This window comes from Delphinapterus leucas, chromosome 6 (genome assembly GCF_059928025.1).
Source record: "Delphinapterus leucas isolate spDelLeu-1000000601 "Yukka" chromosome 6, BTC_Dleu_Yukka2, whole genome shotgun sequence".
In the NCBI taxonomy this organism is placed as follows: domain Eukaryota; kingdom Metazoa; phylum Chordata; class Mammalia; order Artiodactyla; family Monodontidae; genus Delphinapterus; species Delphinapterus leucas.
The window spans coordinates 90,943,993-90,963,394 of NC_143134.1; the positions used below are offsets into that span (position 1 = coordinate 90,943,993).

General features: G+C 40.2%; 1 protein-coding gene across 4 annotated transcripts in view; it reads left to right on the forward strand.

The window, feature by feature from the left end:
• The window catches only part of TDRD7 (tudor domain containing 7), an 89,340-nt gene that overhangs the window by 59,241 nt on the left and 10,697 nt on the right, over positions 1-19,402 (forward strand). For all 4 annotated transcript variants that reach the window (XM_089912545.1, XM_089912543.1, XM_089912544.1 and 1 more), the window contains 6 exons: positions 1,423-1,609; positions 5,817-5,928; positions 7,670-7,872; positions 8,890-9,024; positions 10,796-10,882; positions 17,367-17,501. In XM_089912545.1, coding sequence (XP_089768671.1) covers positions 1,423-1,609; positions 5,817-5,928; positions 7,670-7,872; positions 8,890-9,024; positions 10,796-10,882; positions 17,367-17,501 — 859 coding nt within the window. The remainder of the gene's footprint in view (positions 1-1,422; positions 1,610-5,816; positions 5,929-7,669; positions 7,873-8,889; positions 9,025-10,795; positions 10,883-17,366; positions 17,502-19,402) is intronic.

Consider the following 19,402-nt stretch of genomic DNA (forward strand, 5'->3'; position numbering starts at 1 on the left):
GAGGCATTATTTCCACATTGTGTAGGGCTTTTAAAAGCTTTTTTTCCTCTAGTAACAAATAGGTTGACTCTGGTTTCTTCTGTCCTGCTGATAGTTACCAAAAATACAGGAAGATACTCCTAAAAGGAATAGTTTCTGAAAGCTGTATAGGACCACTTGGGCCCTGAGTAGAAGCTAGAACAGTTCAAAGAGCAATGTTCTTGTGGCATATCCCCCATCTCGCTGGCCAGGTGATTCTGGTGCTGGTACAGCATAGCCTTCAAACTCAAAAGGCTTCATCCCATGGCTGAGATATCTCCTGATAAAGGAGCCAGGTTTGATTTGCCAGGTTTTCCATCCTGGAACGAGGCCTTTGTTGGAATTGTCTCTGAAGACTAAAGGACAAGGAAGCAGCAGCCTATTTATGGCAGAAAGCAAAACAGTATGTTTTGATAACATAAACTAGGACAAGGTGATTGCAGTTGTCAACAGCCAAAAATTGTAGAAGGGGGATAGAAGAGTATCCTGGAAAAAACATTTCTTAAAAAGCATGCAACTTAAAGAGGCATTTATCTAGAACATGTTATCTCTTTAAGGGTATCAGAACTCAACATTTTGTTGTAATTTGTTCAAATTTGTTCAGTAAGTTGGAGGGATGGGTTGTCACATGGTTCTATCTATTGTTTTCAAGGGTTTGTTTTTCTCTAGGAGGAGTCAGATTTCATTGGTTTTCAGAGATTGAGACTTGTTCAGACCCAGCCTTAGTTAAGGCAGAACTATCAACTACATTCTCTTCTCAGAAATCTACACACATCTCCAGCAGCCTGAGTCAAAATCTCAGGTTGACTCTTGCTCATCTGGCTTCCACTGGTGTCTTCCTTTCCACTTCCTCCCTTTCCTTCCCTTGAGTCTTCTCTCAACCTGGTCCTCCCTGACTGCTTACTGTTATATCCTCTAGTTCTCTGGATTGTTGTTGAGCATTTGCTCTGTTGTGTGGTGTGTTGGACCTTGGTCTTTTTTTGTGAGCTCCACAGTATTGTATTCTCCTTTTTCAAGGTACAATTGTTGGGCTTCCCTGGTGGAGCAGTGGTTGGGAGTCCACTTGCCAATGCAGGGGACACGGGTTCATGCCCCGGTCCGGGAAGATCCCACATGCTGCGGAGCGGCTGGGCCTGTGAGCCATGGCCACTGGGCCTGCGCGTCTGGAGCCTGTGCTCCGCGATGGGAGAGGCCACGGCAGTGAGAGGCCCGCGTACCGAAAAAAAAAAAAAAAAAAAAAAAAGATATAATTGTTTACTAACTCCATGTTCTCCTCCCTGTCAGTGTAAGCAAGTCTGAGCCTGGAACCAAAGATGACCGTAGAAAAACAGAGTAATATTAATGAATTCCTGTACCTTTCCTTCTTCCAGGTTGCTTCATTTGTGTTCCCTTCCTTTAATTTAGGTATGTGGGCAGAGACTATTCTGCTGCTCAGGAATTAATGGAAGATGAGATGAAGGAGTATTACAGTAAGAGCTCGAAGGCCACGCCCGTCCAGACTGTGCAGATTGGCCAGTTGCTGGCTGTGAATGCTGAGGAGGACGCCTGGTTACGGGCACAGGTCACCTCAACAGAAGGGAACAAAATAAAGGCAAGCATTATGAAGACAAACATTATTTTTCAGATGAAAATGTTGCTTCTAATATTCTGTCCTCTCTAACTATATTTAGTTTTCCCCAGAAGTTGAAAAGATAGTATCTGTAAAAGATTATCTCTGTCAACTTTTAAGTCAGTGGTAGTTATATTATCTTAGAATTTTAGTTTAAAAAAAAGAAAAAAAATTCTTCTCCATTGTAGTACCATAACCCATGATGTAAGCAGGAAAAAAATCTCTATTCCTCTCCCCCAAGGTTATATAATGAATACTGATCAGAGCTCTGTGGGCTTCTTATCCAGGTCAATACTTTGGAGTGAGGGAAACCATACTGATTAGAGGAGATGGCATTCTTCTCTCCCTTCTTGCACAGCCAGCTGAGGAGAACCCCAGATAAGACTTGGGCCATGCCCCAAGTCTTGCCCTCTTGGTCATCTTGGAAAGGTTAGAGGGCTCGTTCACCAGTCTCTTCCCTCAGAGGCTCTAATACTTCCAGACTTGACCACATTCGTGGTGATCATCCTCTGCTCCATTGCCTCTTTTTTCCCTCAGCTCAGAGACCCAGAATCAGAACTCACTCATGAAGGCACAGTTTTGTCTAAATTTTGTAAGCAGGGTTAGCACATCTCAGAACCCTTAGCACTGCAGGGGGCAGGAAGTCCAGGTGAACAGGACCCCAGTCAGTGTGGCCCCATCACTGCTTTGTGCTCAGTGAGAAACCTGAGTGGCCTCTAGTCGATAGGAGATAACTGCCCCAGACATTCCTAGCTAAACTTCAGTCTACTTGCTGACCGTTTCCCTGCCCTTAGGAAGTCTAATACAACTTAAGCTATTTGAAGGCACAGGGATTGCTTATGAAGAGAAGAACCATACAAACCCCGGTGACATGTTAACAGTGCATCAGTGTTTATAATAAATGCTACAAATACTCCACAAGGATATCTCCTAGTCTGAGATCTATAAGGCAAAAATAACTTGGGCCTTCCCCTTCCTTCCTTACCTCTACTTTGGGAGTTTAAGCTCTGGAGTCAGTTAGACCTGAGTTTAAGTCCCAACTCTGCCACTTCTAGCTGTGTGGCCTTGGGAAAGTTATTTAACTTCTCTGATTCCTTACCTATAAAATCAGACACTATCATTATGCTAGTATCTGCCTGTTAAACTTTTCATTCATTTTTTCCACTGTCCTAGGGCAGGAGACAAGACTGACAAGTCCTTGTTCTCGAGAAGCTTATATGCTAGTAAAAGAAGACAGATAATGAACAAGTATACAATAAATAAACAGGACAATTTAACAGCAGTGAAGGAAATAACCAGGGTGCTGTGATAGAAAATAACTTTGAAGGAAGGGATAAGCAGGGAGATGTGATCTGGTTTATTTGCTTCAAAGATTGTTCCAGTGCCCGTGTGGGGCATGGATTGTAGTAGTGTAGAGAACATGGATTGTAGTAGTGTAGAGAAGGAGAGTAAGACTGGTTAGATGGCTATTGCAGTAGCCAGCAACTTGTGACCTGAATTAGGGTAGAAACAGTGGAGACAGAGGTAATGGGACGTATTCAGGATGTATTTGGAGGTAGAACTGACAGGACACTAATTCATCGGATGTGGAAGAGAAGGAAGGAGAAGATTCAGGATGGCTGCTGGGTTTGGGACTTGAGCAACCTGGTGGATATTGGTGCCATTTATTGAAACTGGGAAATCAGGGAAAAGAACCAATATATAGGAGAATCAAGAATTTTGTAGGACCTGTTAGGTTTGAGAAAAGCTATCAGATTTCACCTGGACAAGCCTGGAGCTCAGGGAGAAGTCAGGACTGGAGATGTAGCAGCAGGGTGGGAGGCATCAGCGTGTAGGTGCTACTTGAAGCCATGGGACTGGGTCAGATCTCCTTGAGGAAGAATCACCCATAGAGCAGAGAAGGGGACCCAGAACTAGGCTCTGAAACACTTCAGCATTTAGATGGTGGGTGTGAGAGGAGCAAAGAAGACTGTCAGAATGGCCAGAGAAGGAGGAAAACCAAGAAGGCAGTGTCACGGAAGCCAGAACAGGAAAGTACCTCATAAAGGAGGAAGCAACCGGCTGTGTCATTGCTTCTGAGAGCTGTGAGCTGGTGTGAGGAATAAATAGAGCAGCTTGGTGTGTTTTACGGTGGCAAGCTCTTAAGGCAGCAGTAGTTGTGGCAGTCCTGGCCTCATCTTGTTCCCCATATCCCATGAACCAGACAGAGATGAGTTTTACCCTTTATTAGGAGAAACCCCAACTACTTGGAAAGTCTTGTTTCTCTTGAATTTTACTGTGCCTGACAGGAAGAACAGGTTCCCTCCTTGCTTTCTGCAGAGCTTTCTGAGTATGAGAAACAGGAACATGCGGTCACCCCCTCAGGTTGGTGCCAGTTTGGCCTGGCGCAAACCCACATCCCAGGGTTGTTTTCTGGTTATTACTCAGGTGGTGCTGTGAGACCGGCGGCCACTTGAGGGAGCCAGAGATCCAGGAATGAACTGGGGCCCGGTGCCACGATTATGAGCCTGCTTGTGCTGATCTCAGGGCCAAAGGACACAGGACAGAGGGTGGTGACAGTCCAGCTGGACAGTCCATGGGCAGATGTTTTATGAGCCACAGCTGACATACAAATACATGGTATCGTGATTCAAAAGAAGAAAGAAAAGAAAACAAGCTCCAGACATTACAGAAACCCTTTGAAGATTTTAGAGCAGTATTCTTTAGTCTCTTAGTGCTAGGAGTACATTCGAAATTGCCCAGGAATCATGATTTCACATACTATGTCCTATTCACAGACACGTTGTCTCCATTTTAACCTAGGAAGAGCAGAATCCAAATTGTGGGTGTTGGTAGCTATTAAAGGACACAAAAAGCTGTGTGAATCCTGAGGCCTTTGGGAAGGAAAAGCAGGTGCTAATTAGGGGTTGGAGAAGTGGCTGGCTGTAGTGTGGGGACCCTGCCAGGGATCAAGGCCTCGGCGGGCACTGAGTCAAGATATGGACTCTAAGAGATGATCCTTTCCAATGTGGGATATACAGGCCCCACAGACACGGCTATCAGGTGGTCAGGGAAAGGCGTTAGTCATCTCTCTATTCTTTTCTTCCTTAGATTCTCTGATGGGGAGAATTTTTGTTTTGTATACTTACTGTCAGAATCTTGGTGCTCAGAAGCTGTGGACTTTATTTTACTGCAGAAAGTAAAACTCTGTATTACTTGGTATTTTCTTTGCCATGCCTTTGCCCTGTGATTTGTTCTGTATTTGTAATAACCATCTGCTTTAATTAGAGAAGCGTACTAAGTTTTCAACACTTTCCCTCTGATTCCTAGTTATCATTCTAAACCACAGCTTAATGTCTCTAGATTTATTTTTCTCCAAAAAGAAAAAGCCGTTGGTTATATAGTCCTTCTCAACTGAAGGTTTTATTAATACACTAAAAATAATATCCAGGCTCTCCATGATCTGTGATGGTGGTGAGGAAGTGCCATGCAAGTTTCTGTAAACACAGAGCTCTGTCCAGCAGACTTGGGACCTTTTCCTGAATTGGATGAAGGCCTAACCCAGCTTCACAGCCCCCAAAAAACCCAGAATTACCTACCTTTACAGTGTAGAATTCCATGTTATCCAGCCATGACATCATTGTTGTCATTGACAGAAAGCATCTCGGTCCCTGGAAGCATAACAGCTGAGAGCAAGCTGTCACAAGTGCTGCTCTGGGGATTTAGAATCTGATAAATACCACCAGTGTGATGCCTCCTCTAGAAATAAATAAGGATCTGCCTAAGGAAGCAGATCCTTAGTGGAGTTGTATAAATCAAGAAAGAATAAGGTGATGTAGGCATTATGCCAGCAAGGAAAGGGTGGGGACAGTCAGGGCTGGCAGACCAGGTACGTGTGCTTCTGAGAAGCTGACAACAGAAGGCATCGGAGTTCAGCACTCTTCCCTCTTCTCCCCTTTGGCAAAGGCGCAGCGGAGGAGTGCGGCCTGGAAGTCAGGAGCCCTGGCACCCCTGGTCCCATTCCCAGCATTCCTCTTCCAGGCTAAGTCAGGGGTACCTCCCCTGGCATTTTCCAGGCAGTGGTGCCACTTCACATGCCGATTATGGGGTAAAATGAAGCCAGTTCAATGCATCAAGTGATTTTTTTTTTAAGACATGAGGATAAAGAATTTTATTTGAACCTAAACGTTGTTGTTTCTGTTATCATTAGGTATGCTATGTTGACTATGGTTTTAGTGAAAATGTTGAAAAGAGCAAAGCATACAAATTGAACCCGAAGTTCTGTTCACTGTCATTCCAAGCTACGAAGTGTAAGCTCGCAGGTAAAAGGAACTTATTTTAAAGTGCTCTCCACTTTGACAAACGTATGGACACCAAGCGGGGAAAGTTGGGGCCGGTGGGGGGGGGATGAACTGGGAGATTGGGATTGACATATATACACTAATATGTATAAAATAGATAACTAGTAAGAGCCTGCTGTATTTCTCTTTGTAAGATTTGATCATTATAAAAATGTTACAATGTTTTAATATATTTTTGTTACATTATATATAACATATAGCACATTTAACTTTATTATTAAAAAGCCTGTTGGACATCTGAGAGGGTTTGGTTGCTGTTGCCGTAACTGCCCTAGTAACAGCTGTTCGAGGCCCTGTATCATGGGATACAGGATCAGTGTAAATCATGTTGTTCGACCTGTTGTAAAGTGACTCCCAGCTTCGTTCCCACTGAGATGGACTCTGTGGATGCTGCTTGTTAGCAGGGAACACTCCCTCGTGCACCCAAGCACGAGTCCAGCTGTGGGTCATGTGCGGTCTCTGGCACTGTCACGTATCACTGTTCTTTTCTTTCCTCCTCAAGGAAGCGTAGAGAAATGCACATGTGTGAGAGTGACGTGTAGGGATGACCTGAAAGTATGGGGGGCACACGTTAATGATGAGGAAAGACATTGGAATATGTATGCCTCATGCAGGAGAGCCAGAGCTATACTCAGAAAACTATCAGAATTGTTTTCATGAAAATTAGACCTGTGAAGAAATGCCTCCTTCCCAGCAGGGATGTCTTTATGTCAGAGGAACGGGGTTTGGCTCTCTCTGTGAGATAAATCTAGAGTAATTTAAAAATACTGGTACAAACCTGTGGGAGTTAGTTTTGAAAAGAACATATCAGGAGCATAGGAAAAGATTTAGGATGCTGAAATGAAAGGTTTGATAAAAGCTTTAGAGGTGTGTGTCTGGAGAACAGAATATGAAAAAGAGAAAGGTAGGTCAGAAGGAATCTGTAAACTTTTGCTTACGGATTTAAAGGGGAAAAATATAGAAATAGACATTGTAGTACCATTGGGGAAATGATGCCCTAGTTTAATTAGTTTAATGGATTAACTTAGAGTTGTCATATTATGTTATATGAAATTACAGTTTTCCAAGAATTTAAAGAATAATTAGACTGCAATAAAATTCACCTAATACCCACATTACATTAAACAGTATTTTACCTTTCTTTCATAAATCTGAAAGTTCTTTGGTATCCTCAGGGCCATGATGGTTTACTTAAAAAGAAAGAATGAAAGGGAGGGGGAAAGGTTGTCTAAATTTTCAATAAGTGCATGTTCATGCAAGAAATAATTGTGCATATTTAATTAGAAAATGAAAAAACCAAGGGTATATTTTTAGGAAGAGTGTTACAAATACATGACTGGCAGACATAATTGGCTGACAACTTCTTTACATGTTAGTCTTTTTGTTTTAAATATGTGTTTGTAAGTAAAGTGAAGGCTGTTTCTCCTAAGGTAGAAATTCAGATTGATCGTCAACTTTTCTTCTTGTTTTAAGATTGCCCGCCTTTGTGTAATCATTCAAAAGGGCATTCATGTTATAATAAATATTTTTAAACCTAAGGGTGGATGGTATAAAGAAGATTGTATAACAAAGCTTCCCTATAAAATTTAAGAATTTCGTAGTAGATTCATAATTGTAATAAGTAGCCAAAACAAACACAATCTCTGCATCTTAAAATGATTCTTCTAATTAAGTAGAAATTTAAATATTCAATATTTTTCAGGGTTGGAAGTTCTAAGTGATGATCCTGATTTAGTGAAGGTGGTTGAATCTTTAACTTGTGGAAAGATCTTTGCAGTGGAAATACTTGAAAAAGCTGATATTCCACTGGTTGTTCTGTACGATACCTCAGGAGAAGATGACATCAACATCAATGCCACCTGCTTAAAGGCCAAATGTGACAAGTCACTAGAGGTTCACCTTCAGGTACCACTGTGACCACTGTTGTCTATTCACAAGTATCACAGGAAAGAAATTCACCAGAAAAGAACGCTGTACATTTTAGGCTAACACTAGATAGAGACAGATTACGTATGTATTGGAAAAAAAAAGGAAGGAAGGGAGCTAAAAGGAGGGGAAATGCCAAAATATAAATAGTAATTATTAAGAATTGGATTTTTGTTTTATTTTCCAGTTTCCACAATGAGCATTTATTAATTTTATATGAAATTATTTTGCAAAGATAATAAAGGATAATTCAAATGAAGGGAAAATTAGATCAGTGAAGATGCTTATTAAATTGCTAGCTTTAACATTTTTTAAATGTGAAGAACATAGTTGTCTGTATGAAAGGACACTTTTAAATAAATTATAGAGCAGCCACTCGAAAGAATGAGATGTTAAAAATGATCATTTTTAAGGCTTCATAGCAACATTGGGAAAATATTTGTTTTAATAAGTAGAACAATAGTAAATTACCTTTATATTATGATTTGACTAAAAATGGCTAAAATTAAACCTTTACTGTGATTATAATTTTTAAAAGTTACTAAAAATTCCTGTGGCCCATGGACGTGAATTAGAAAGTAAACTAATAATGGGATTGATTTTGTGAGAGTTTTTTATTTTTATTTCTGTTAATGCTGCAAAAATATGTTTTATATAATAATTCTTTTTCTAAATTAATGGGGAGAAGATAAACCAGAGTTAAAGCAGAGCTAAAAATACTCTTAGCCTTTCAGACAGTAGAAAGTGGTAATAATATAATGTGTGCAAAATGTCTACTCTGTGCCTGACACAAACGATACCAGATATTCCTTTTGGAAAGAGTGGTATGCAAACTAGTTTTTCACATTTACGTTACGAATTTCATTCTATCTGTCCTCCAGCTTGCTTAGAAGATTGAAAAGCGCAGAAATTTTCAATGAGCTGTTTAGATAGATCCCCTTAGGTAGGTAAGAGCTGCACTCTGTTCTCACATCCTTGGTGTGTCCTTTGTTTCAGGTCGATGCCATGTACACAAATGTCAGAGTGACTAATATTTGCTCCGACGGCACACTCTACTGCCAGGTGCCTTGTAAGGGTTTGAACAAGCTCAACGACCTTCTGCATAAGATAGAGGAATACTTTCATTGTAAGGTATGGCCAAGCAGCATCCACCTCTAAGATGAGTCCTAACATTGCAAACAAGAGGAGTCACTAAATTGTACATGTGTAGTAAGTTTTGTATATTTTGAGGTAGACTCTCTAAAATAGAGGGTAAGAGCCCCAGACTTCAGAATTTAAAACAAAAATAAAAATCCCCACTAGTTTCTTCACGGTAAACTGAGGATAATAATAGTGAGTACCCACAGGATTGTTATGAGGACCAGTCACAAGGCTGCTTATTATTAGCACAGGGCCTGGCACATAGAAAGTGTGCAGCAACCGGTAGATTTGTCATTCACAAGGTGCAGTTGATGAGCCTACAGTGCAGCTGCCTGTGACTGTCTGCTCGAGCAGCTGGCTCCTCTGCCTGGGCAAAGACGGAACCGTGGAATTTAGAAGGAGAATAAAACTTCCGAGGCATCACTCCCCAACCTCTTTATGGCCCCTGAGAGAACCTGCGCCTTGGAAAATGTGGTTCTGCAGTTTACATTTATTAGTAATCTCTTTTCCCTTTAATTCTAGTATTATTTTCTGAATCAGGATCTGTAGAGGTTTTGTTTTAAGGTCCTAAAGGGATCTCCTTACCTCCATTTGGGCATTATAGTTGTAATCCACAATATGCTGTGGTTTCCAAGTGACTAAACTCTGATGCCGCTTCATCTCTGACCCCCTCACCTGGAAGCGAACCTTTGCCTCTGACCTACAGAGCACCCCGAGTGCCTCATGACACTTGTACGCAGCATTGTTTTAGCTGTTTGGGTATTTGTTTGCTTTACTAGAGTATAGGCTTCCTGAGGGCAGAGACTGAGCCTCACCAGCTTCTGGTAAGTACCTAATTCATTTAGGTACTGTAGTAACTTACCTAGTGTCTTACATAAAATAGGTATTCCAAAATATTTGCTGAAGTGGATTAAACTTGTATTTAGACTACAGCCTAGAATCGAGACGTTAGATCTGTAGCTTTACCTCTTTCTCTGTTACAGATGTCTTAGCTTGTATCTCAAGGTCATTACTTAAGTTTGATTTGCGGATCTATCCTAGAGAAATCTGAGACATCCAGAGGGTGACTGTAGTTACTCATTTGCATGCATGTGCTTATAATCTAAAATGGTGAAAACCACTCTTGACAGTTCTTAGTGCCCTGGAAACTCAAGTGGAAGGAGGTATTGCCTTTGGGGAGAGTAGAAACATTCACCCTGAAGGAAGGAGGCAATGGCGGGTCCCCATTTCAAGCTGCAGCAGAGGAGGAGGATGAAAACATTGAACAACATTGAACTGGCACTGATATCCATATTTGTGTTGATAACGTTTCTTTTGTTTTGGATTAAAATCTTATCTTTGAATCTTGAATGTTAAAAGATGAAAAGAGGAGGCCTTATGAACAGCTAGCCTAACTGCTTCCGTTTCATACAGGCTGTTCATTTTATCGGATTCATCTTCCCTCTTTGTGTTTAACTGATGGTGCCTGAGCCTGGATGAATTATACTGACCTCCATGCTAACATTTTTAGACATTTTAACAAGGCTGATTTATGAGCCATGTGCAAGGAAGGAGGGTAGATGGCTGCCACCAACATATGAGAAACAAGGCAGAAGCCCTACAACCCCTGTACATATCTGCGTCCACTGTAGCACGCACCTCGCCGAAAGTCTGATCACATACGGGTGAAGCAGTTTGCCTGTGCCACAGCGGTGTTTTTCTCATGGTGTAGCAACGTGCTCTTTGCTGAGAATAATAAGTGTCATGCGTTTCTGTTTTGCAGCACATGACTTCTGAGTACTTCGTTTCATTACCCTTCTGTGGGAAAATCTGCCTCTTCCATTGCAAAGGAAAATGGTTACGAGTAGAGGTAAAATCAGTCACTTGACTTTTTTTAAACTTAAGATGAAATATTTCAGACATATAAATGAGGTTTTTAAAAAATGGAGTAAGCATCCATATACTCATCACCAGTTTAAGAAATAAAACATGATACATAAAACCAATATACAGTTGATGCTCCCTGTCTGCAGCCCTTTCTTTTACTCCCACCCCTGGGGGAGCTACCAGCTGAATTTGGTGTTTCTCCTTCCTATTCACTGCTTTAGACTTTTACTATATTTGTGTCTATACACACATACTTTTACTATCTGTATATTTCAATATAGAGATATTTAAAATGTAGAAGTGAATAGTATATATAATATTTATAGTAAAAACATGAATAAAGTATAACTGAATGAATGTCTTAAAAATTTACACAAATTGTAAGATGTATTGATTCTTCTATAACATGCTTTTTCATTCATTATGTTTGTGATGTAATCTGTTTTCCCTGCTGTATGCTGTAACAGTGTACGAATATGCCAACATTATCACTCCATTCTTCTGACAATGGATATTTAGATTGTGTCGAATTTTTTCCTATAAACAGCACTACCATGAACCTTCCTGTGCATATCTCCCAGGGTACATATGTAGGAGTGGAATTTCTGGGCATAGGAAATGCCTAATTGCTCTCCAGAGTCACCCCTCCCTCGAGGGTTAGCCCTTTGAGTGTTCTGGCTTCTTGGGGGCATCCCATGTCCTCCCTCACCCCTGCCCAGGATGGCTTGGGTTTCAGTGTTCACATATTCCTCTATTTCCAGGGCCTAATAATTGTTTTATTTTCTTACAAGCTCAGTTATGAATTTGTAAGGAGGTTTGTTATATTTTGTCATAAATCTCTGTATGTTTTTCAAAGGTAGGTTTTGGATTTTTGTGGTTTCTTTCTTTTCTTCATCTTCTTCTTCTTTTTTTTTTTTTTTTGATATCTATTTTGCCCAGTTAGTAAAATTGCAAATCTGGGCTTGATTTTTTTTTTTTCCACAGTGGTGCTTAACCTAGGTGCAAAGACCTCTGCTTACAGGGAGCGCCTGGACCCCTCCCCAACAATTGTATGCAAATTATGTGTGTGTGTGTGTATTATGTATTTTGGAGGGAAAGTATTCATAATTTTCTTAAGATTCTCAAAGAAACCAACCCTAAGTAAGAATCATTGCTTTATTGAGTTTTATTACTGCATAGCAGCATTGTGATTACTTAATGGTACTGATTTTCCCTTTATTTAAGTAAATCTTGATCATGGCCACTTTAATGAAAGCATCAGTTTTGAAATAACTATTGTCAATGTGAATGTGTGTCAGAAAGTTGAGATCTGGAGTTATATGACTAAGATTTGGGTGCTTAGCTATAAACTTCAAAACATGATTTGTTAAAAAGAACACGACATTATCTGAATTTTAAAGCTCTGTGCTGTTTAGTGTATAATATATAAATGCACAAATACTTAATTTTTTAACCTTTTATTTTGAAGTAATTTCAGACTTTTAGAAAGTTGCAAAAATATTTTAAGGAGTTCCCATATGCCCTTTACCCACCATCTCCAATTGTTAACGTCTTACATAACGATTATCAAAATCAGGAAATTAACATTGGTACAATATTAACTAATCTGCAGAACATACTGACATTTCCCAGATTGTCCTCCATATGTCCTTTTTCTGGTCCAGGATCCCAAGATGTATTTAGTTGTCATGTCTTCTTAGTTTCCTCCAACCTGGCAGTTGCTCAGTCTTTGTTGTTTGTGGTCTCTTGAAGAGTAGCAGTGTTTTGTAGAGTGTCTCTCAACTTGAGTTTCTCTGTGTGTGGAATCAGGCTATGCCTTTTTGGCAAAAATACCTTCTCAGTGTATGCTCAAATACTTTAGATAAATATCTAGTATTATTTTTATTACTATCAAGTTGTGTATTATCTACTTTTGAGGTAGCGAAAGTGTTCATTCTCTTAGTGATGCATAGAAAGTTAAGGAAAGAAAGATGATTAATGAAAAGCAGATCCTGTGTTTAAGTGATGTATTTGCTCTTGACATTGTAACTTGTCTAAAATTTAGTGCCTATACATTCTGAACTTATTCTGTAAGTCCAACCAACTTTATTCAGTGCAGTGGCCACTACTCTCCCTGTTTCCCTGTAGAAGTGGTCTGCATTCACTCTGCACCATCTTCCAGTCAGTCCTCAGTCACTGCCACATGACTTCTGCCCACACTCCATCACAGAGCCTGTTCTTGTGAACAGCATCTTAATTTTGCAGTTGAATTAGTATCTTCCAGGTCTTGTCATACCAGACCTCTTTGCTGCATCAAACAGTGTTGAAACTTGAAATTCTCTTCTCACTAGGCTACCATGTTATCAAATCCTAATTTTCCTCATGATAGTCTAATAATTCCTTCTCTTATTTTTCACCCAAACCTCCTTCCACCCCCACTTCTGAAATGTCAGTGTCCCTAAGTCCTGTCCAGGCTCATCACTCTTCTCGGCCTCTGCATCCTTCTAGGTAATCCTATCTCATAGTTTCAGGTACCATTTTGGCCCTAATGACTCCCAAATTTGTTTTCCAGTCCTTGATGGGCTGCAGATTTGAGCAAAAAGCCAGCCTAATTGTCCATCTCACAAACTCTTTTAAGTTCTACGTGTCTGAAACCAAAATTATCTTTCCCCATCCTTACCTTTCTCCCTTATTTCTTTTTTAGTGGTACCTCCATTCATGCGGCCATGCAGTCTGTTTCTTAAGAGTTATCTTTGACTCCTACATCTTCCTCAGCCCCAAGTGCTACTAATCACTGAACACTGCTGATTTTACAACTTTGTTAATTCTTGCCTGGAACACCGCAGTACCACACCAACTGGTTCCTCTGCCTTCACTCCTGTCTTCCTCTAGTCGAGCTCCATATCACGAAGAGTAGCAACCCAAAATGCAAATAATTATACATCCAACTTATGAAGAGACTTACTGTTTCCGTGACACTAAATGCTTTTTTAAACATGACTGATCTCATTTCATGTTCACAAAACCCTGTTATCCCTGTTCTTACTGATGAGGAAAGTCATCCAGCTAAAAAGTGGGAGAGCTGAGATTTAAAACCAAATCTATCTGATCCTAAAGCCCTCGCCAACAATTTTAGAAAGCTGACCATCTCATTCTTCTACTTAAGGCTTGACATTGGCTTCTCATCTACAGGGTAAAGTCTTAGTTCTTGAAGGCATGATATCTGCTTCTCTTAGACCTTGCCTTTGCCTGTCTCCCAGCCTCACCTCTTGCCTTGCCCGGCCTCTCATTTTATGCTCTAACGTAACCAAAATGGTTGTAGGCCCCACACGTAAGAAGTATGTGTGTGCCTTTGCCCATCCTCTCCCCTCTATTTGAAATGTCCAGATTCACCCCTAACTGGACTCCTACCAACCTGGTTTACTCCCATTCATCATTTAAGGTGCAGCTCTGAAAGGACATAGATTTGTGAAATTTATGAAATTTCAGTTTGTGAAAAAGGAAATACAAATGCCCAGTAAATATGATTATTTCTTAAAGTAAGAAATTTGTGTAAACAAATTTACACAACTTAAATTATCCAGCCGAAGTGATTTCATAGGTAAGTCACAATGTATGTATATGATAGACTTAAATAACATTAAAATGACATAGAAGACAAATAATATGAAATATTTTTATGAGACACTGAGTGGAAAGCAGTCAACTATGAAATAGTATCTACAAATATTTTGTAATTCTTGTAAATCTAATCTTTTGTGAATCATGGGTAAAAGACTAGAAGGATAATTGTAACCTATAGTAGATTACAAGTGATTTTTATATATTTAAGTATATAAATTTTCTACAATGGAGGCATTTTACTAAAATAAGAAGAAAAAAAAGTAAATTTTTAAAGAAAAGTACCAATTCTAGGCATTCCCTCCTCCTGAAAGCTTGCCCTAACACCTGCTTCCTGCTGGGTCAGGTACCCACCCTCTGTGTTCTCACAGTACCCCAAGCGCAACTTCATTATTGCCTTTACTACATTATAGTATGGTTATGTATTTGTGTCGTCTCTCATGGCACTAGGAGCTCTTTGAGAAGGGGAAGTATATCTTTGCAGCCTAGTTATGCCTGGATATAACAAGCATTCAACAGATACCATCCATACCAATATATATGTTCAATATGTATGTTTGAATAAAATATTAAACATTTTAAAATATTTAAAATATTAAACATTTTAAAATATTCCTCCGTGGGACTGTTTGTGTTTATCATGTCTTAAGAGATTTAAAAATTTATGCTATTATATTAATCAAGCATTCTCTCGGGCAGTAGAAAAACGCTTCACTTTTGGCAAATCTGACTTCCAAGAAGAAAGTGGCCCAGTTCTCAACAGTCATCATACCGAAGCCACCACCATGCTTAGGTAGCAGTTAGTGCAGTTGTAGGCGTGAGATCTCAGCCCAGATAACCACCCCCATGGGGCTATATTTGGCCACTGTAAATATTTAACAATGGCAAGGGTCACAATGGCATTTTAGGGGCATATTAGGGGAGATTGTGGCATTTAAAGGTGCATCCAGAATGTTACATTGTGTTCTTGCCATTTGGCCACAGGTAGGTAATTATTGCTTTGATTCAGTGTGTAACTTACCCATTTTTTTTAAAACATCTTTATTGGAGTATAATTGCTTTACAATGGTGTGTTAGTTTCTGCTTTATAACAAAGTGAATCAGTTATAAATATACATATATCCCCATATCTCCTCCCTTTTGCGTCTCCCTCCCTCCCACCCTCCCTATCCCACCCCCCTAGGTGGTCACAAGGCACCGAGCTGATCTCCCTGTGCTATGCGGCTGCTTCCCACTAGCTAGCTATTTTACGTTTGATAGTGTATATATGTCCATGCCACTCTCTCACTTTGTCCCAGCTTACCCTTCCCCCTCCCCGTATCCTCAAGTCCATTCTCTAGTAGGTCTGCATCTTTATTCCCATCTTGCCCCTAGGTTTTTCTGACCATGTTTTTTATTTTTTCTTTCTTTTTTTTTAGATTCCATATATATGTGTTAGCATACAGTATTTGTTTTTCTCTCTCTGACTTACTTCACTCTGTATGACAGTCTCTAGGTCCATCCACCTCACTACAAATAACTCAGTTTTGTTCCTTTTTATGGCTGAGTAATATTCCATTGTATATATGTGCCACATCTTCTTTATCCATTCATCTGTTGTTGGACACTTAGGTTGCTTCCATGTCCTGGCTATTGTAAATAGTGCTGCAATGAACATTGTGGTACATGACTCTTTTTGAATTATGGTTTTCTCTGGGTATATGCCCAGTAGTGGGATTGCTGGGTCATATGGTAATTCTATTTTTAGTTCTTTAAGGAACCTCCATACTGTTCTCCATAGTGGCTGTATCAATTTACATTCCCACCAACAGTGCAAGAGGGTTCCCTTTTCTCCACACCCTCTCCAGCATTTATTGTTTGTAGATTTTTTGATGATGGCCATTCTGACTGGTGTGAGATGATATCTCATTGTAGTTTTGATTTGCATTTCTCTAATGATTAATGATGTTCCCATTTTTGACAAATGACACAAAGTATCATTGGGCTTTCTGACTAAGCTATAAAATACCAAAATGTGTCATGTTTTAAAAATACATAGTATTGGGACCTCCCTGGTGGCGCAGTGGTTAAGAATTCACCTGCCAATGCAGGGGACATGGGTTCAAGCCCTGGTCCAGGGAGATCCCACATGCCGCAGAGCGTCTAAGCCCGTGCACCACAACTACTGAGCCTGGGCTCTAGAACCCACGAGCCGCAACTACTGAGCCCGTGCTCTAGAGCCCGCAAGCCACAACTACTTAGCCCGCACACCCAGAGCCCGTGATCCGCAACAAGAGAAGCCACCGCAATGAGATGCCCGCGCACCGCAACGAAGAGTAGCCCCCACTCGCCGCAACTAGAGAAAGCCTGCGTGCAGCAACGAAGACCCAACGTAGCCAAAAATAAATAAATTAATTAATTTTAAAAAAAGACCAAGTTTAACTGTAAAAAAAACCCAACATAATATTTACCTACTACAAGTAAAATTCTGTCTCTGAATTCTCTCTATTATTTCCTCATTGCTAGGACACAGTAGTTTTTTTTTTTTCCCTCACATCCTGATATTTTGGAGAACAGACTGTATCTTACGATCAGCAGTATATAATAATGTATCAAATTGTTTTACAATCAGTAGTATCCTAGAATTGAAAACATAGTAATTATTACTATATTTATGAATTAACAGCAAGATGTTGAAATCAATTCTACTATAAAAGAATATCTATTTGGTAAATAAGTACATTTTAAAATAAGAGAAAATTCAATCGGCACTGATAGTTTTTGTTGCTTTTTATATGCATTTTAGAGCTGTACAAAATGTAATTGCACAGAAGCATTGTGGCCTTTTGGATATGCTAATAAATCAGCCAACACTTGTCTCATTGCAGATCACGAATGTTCACAGCAGCCGGGCTCTTGATGTTCAATTCCTGGACTCTGGCACTGTGACGTCTGTGAAAGTGTCCGAGCTCAGGGAAATTCCCCCTCGGTTTCTCCAAGAAATGATTGCAGTACCACCTCAGGTACTATATGTTACAAGCCTAGGAGATCGGCTGAAAGGGATTTGGATGTGTTCATAATCACATTGTGAGATGCTCTCTCAGTTTTTGATGATGATTGAGTTTAACAAAATTGGAAATGATCCAAATGGTGGCTCACTTAGACAAGAAGACCAGTGAGACTTACAGAATATTGTTTGATAAATGTTTGTTTTCAAGCATGTTGAGTCACCAGGCTATATTGTCCAGTTAGAGGTTCCACTTTAATAATTAGATGCCAGTGCTGGCTTCTACACAGTTTCAGGATATTATATGTAAATATTTACTTCCAGAGTTCTTAATTTAATTAGGTAACCATTCTCTTCGGATATATGTTTATATTTAACCTTCTCCTCATAGATTTTAGTGAAAAGATTAACTTCAGTCTATCCTTCCTCTCTTGATAAAAATTCAAGATGATAAGAAGTTTGAATTATTTTGAATTAATTAAAATTATTAATAGCTATTTCCTACTTAGGAGAAGTAGAGTTTGTACAGAAATCCATCATGCTTTGAAAATAAAATTGTTCAACATTCTATAATTTCAAGGGGCCCCTTGACCTATATTTACCAGAAGATTTCTTATGTATCAAAACTCAGTGAATAAAAGGTACTTGACCATAATTTGCATGGCTTTTATAATTTCTCTCACTGCAGTCACTGTTGCCTTTCCTAAAATGACTATTGGAGAGAAGCTGTTTAACTTGAGTTCAAGCCAATTTTCAGAATCACATTTTTTCTTATTGCTGCTCAGCATAATATTGAAAATTGTTAGACCTTTAAGTGCTGCTTTCACTTGATAACACCTTTGGCCTCTGTACCCCTTGTTAGAACATCCATCTAGGGCCAGCCTTACCTAGAAAAGGTTTCCGGTGCTGGAGGAGATGGGTGATCTGTCCCACTGCTTCTGACTGTCTGAAAATTACACAGGTGTACTTTCTTGGTAAAAGCCACTATAATTTTTTCTATTAATCTTATCTGGATTTTTTATTTGATAGATGTGAAGTTGGGGGAACCTTTAAAACCAGCTAGGGCAAGCCTCTGGCTAACAACATCTCCCCAAGAGGTTCAGAGTAGCAAACTGATGGCCTGTTGGCCAAGGCTGACCCATGAATATTGGGTCTGGGCCCTTGGCTCGTATAGTGTTTTAAAATGTGAATTAGTTGTCTGCTTCTAGCTTCTCTTGACAAACTAGAAAACATGACCCTATTGAGCAGTCCCCTTTATGGCACAGTGCTCTGCGGGAGCTTGGGAAGTGACGTTCTCCTCTGCAGGGCTTGTGCTCTCCAGTGTGCAGGCCCCAGCTGGCCCGCCTCACTCCCTCTTTGCCCACCTGGCACCTGCACTAGTAGAGTCTGCTCTCTTTGCTCTAAGTGACCTCCTCCCCACCCAGAAAGGTACCTCATGCAGGGGGCACAGTGGGAGACTTGGAGCCCCCAAGGATGAAGGGAGGGTGTATGACAGGGAGGTTGGGGCTCAGAGAGGAAAGAAGAAATCTAGGAATCCTGGAAGTAAGTTTCATCTCCTGCATAAAATTGCCTCCATCAATTCAAAGGCTTCCATGAGACTGGAGGGAGTCCCTGGGGTTACCTTTTCCTCCCTGATTCTGCCGAAGCTTGTGCAGTGATGGTGGGAGGTAAAAAGCATCAGGGAAAATGAGGCTTTTAGGGGTCACTGGGTTTTAGTTTTTCTTTCCCTCCTTAATTCTCATTACAACCTCCTTCAAAAGGTAAGTGCAAATGCCTGGGGTACTCAGGAAATGCTTCATTCAGCCGGAAGCCTCCGCAGAGGTTTTTACAACAGGAGTTAGATTTCATCCAAATGACACTTTTCATTTTTTTTTTAGTTGGGCATAAAGGGAAGACCTAGATATAAGTCCCAATCTT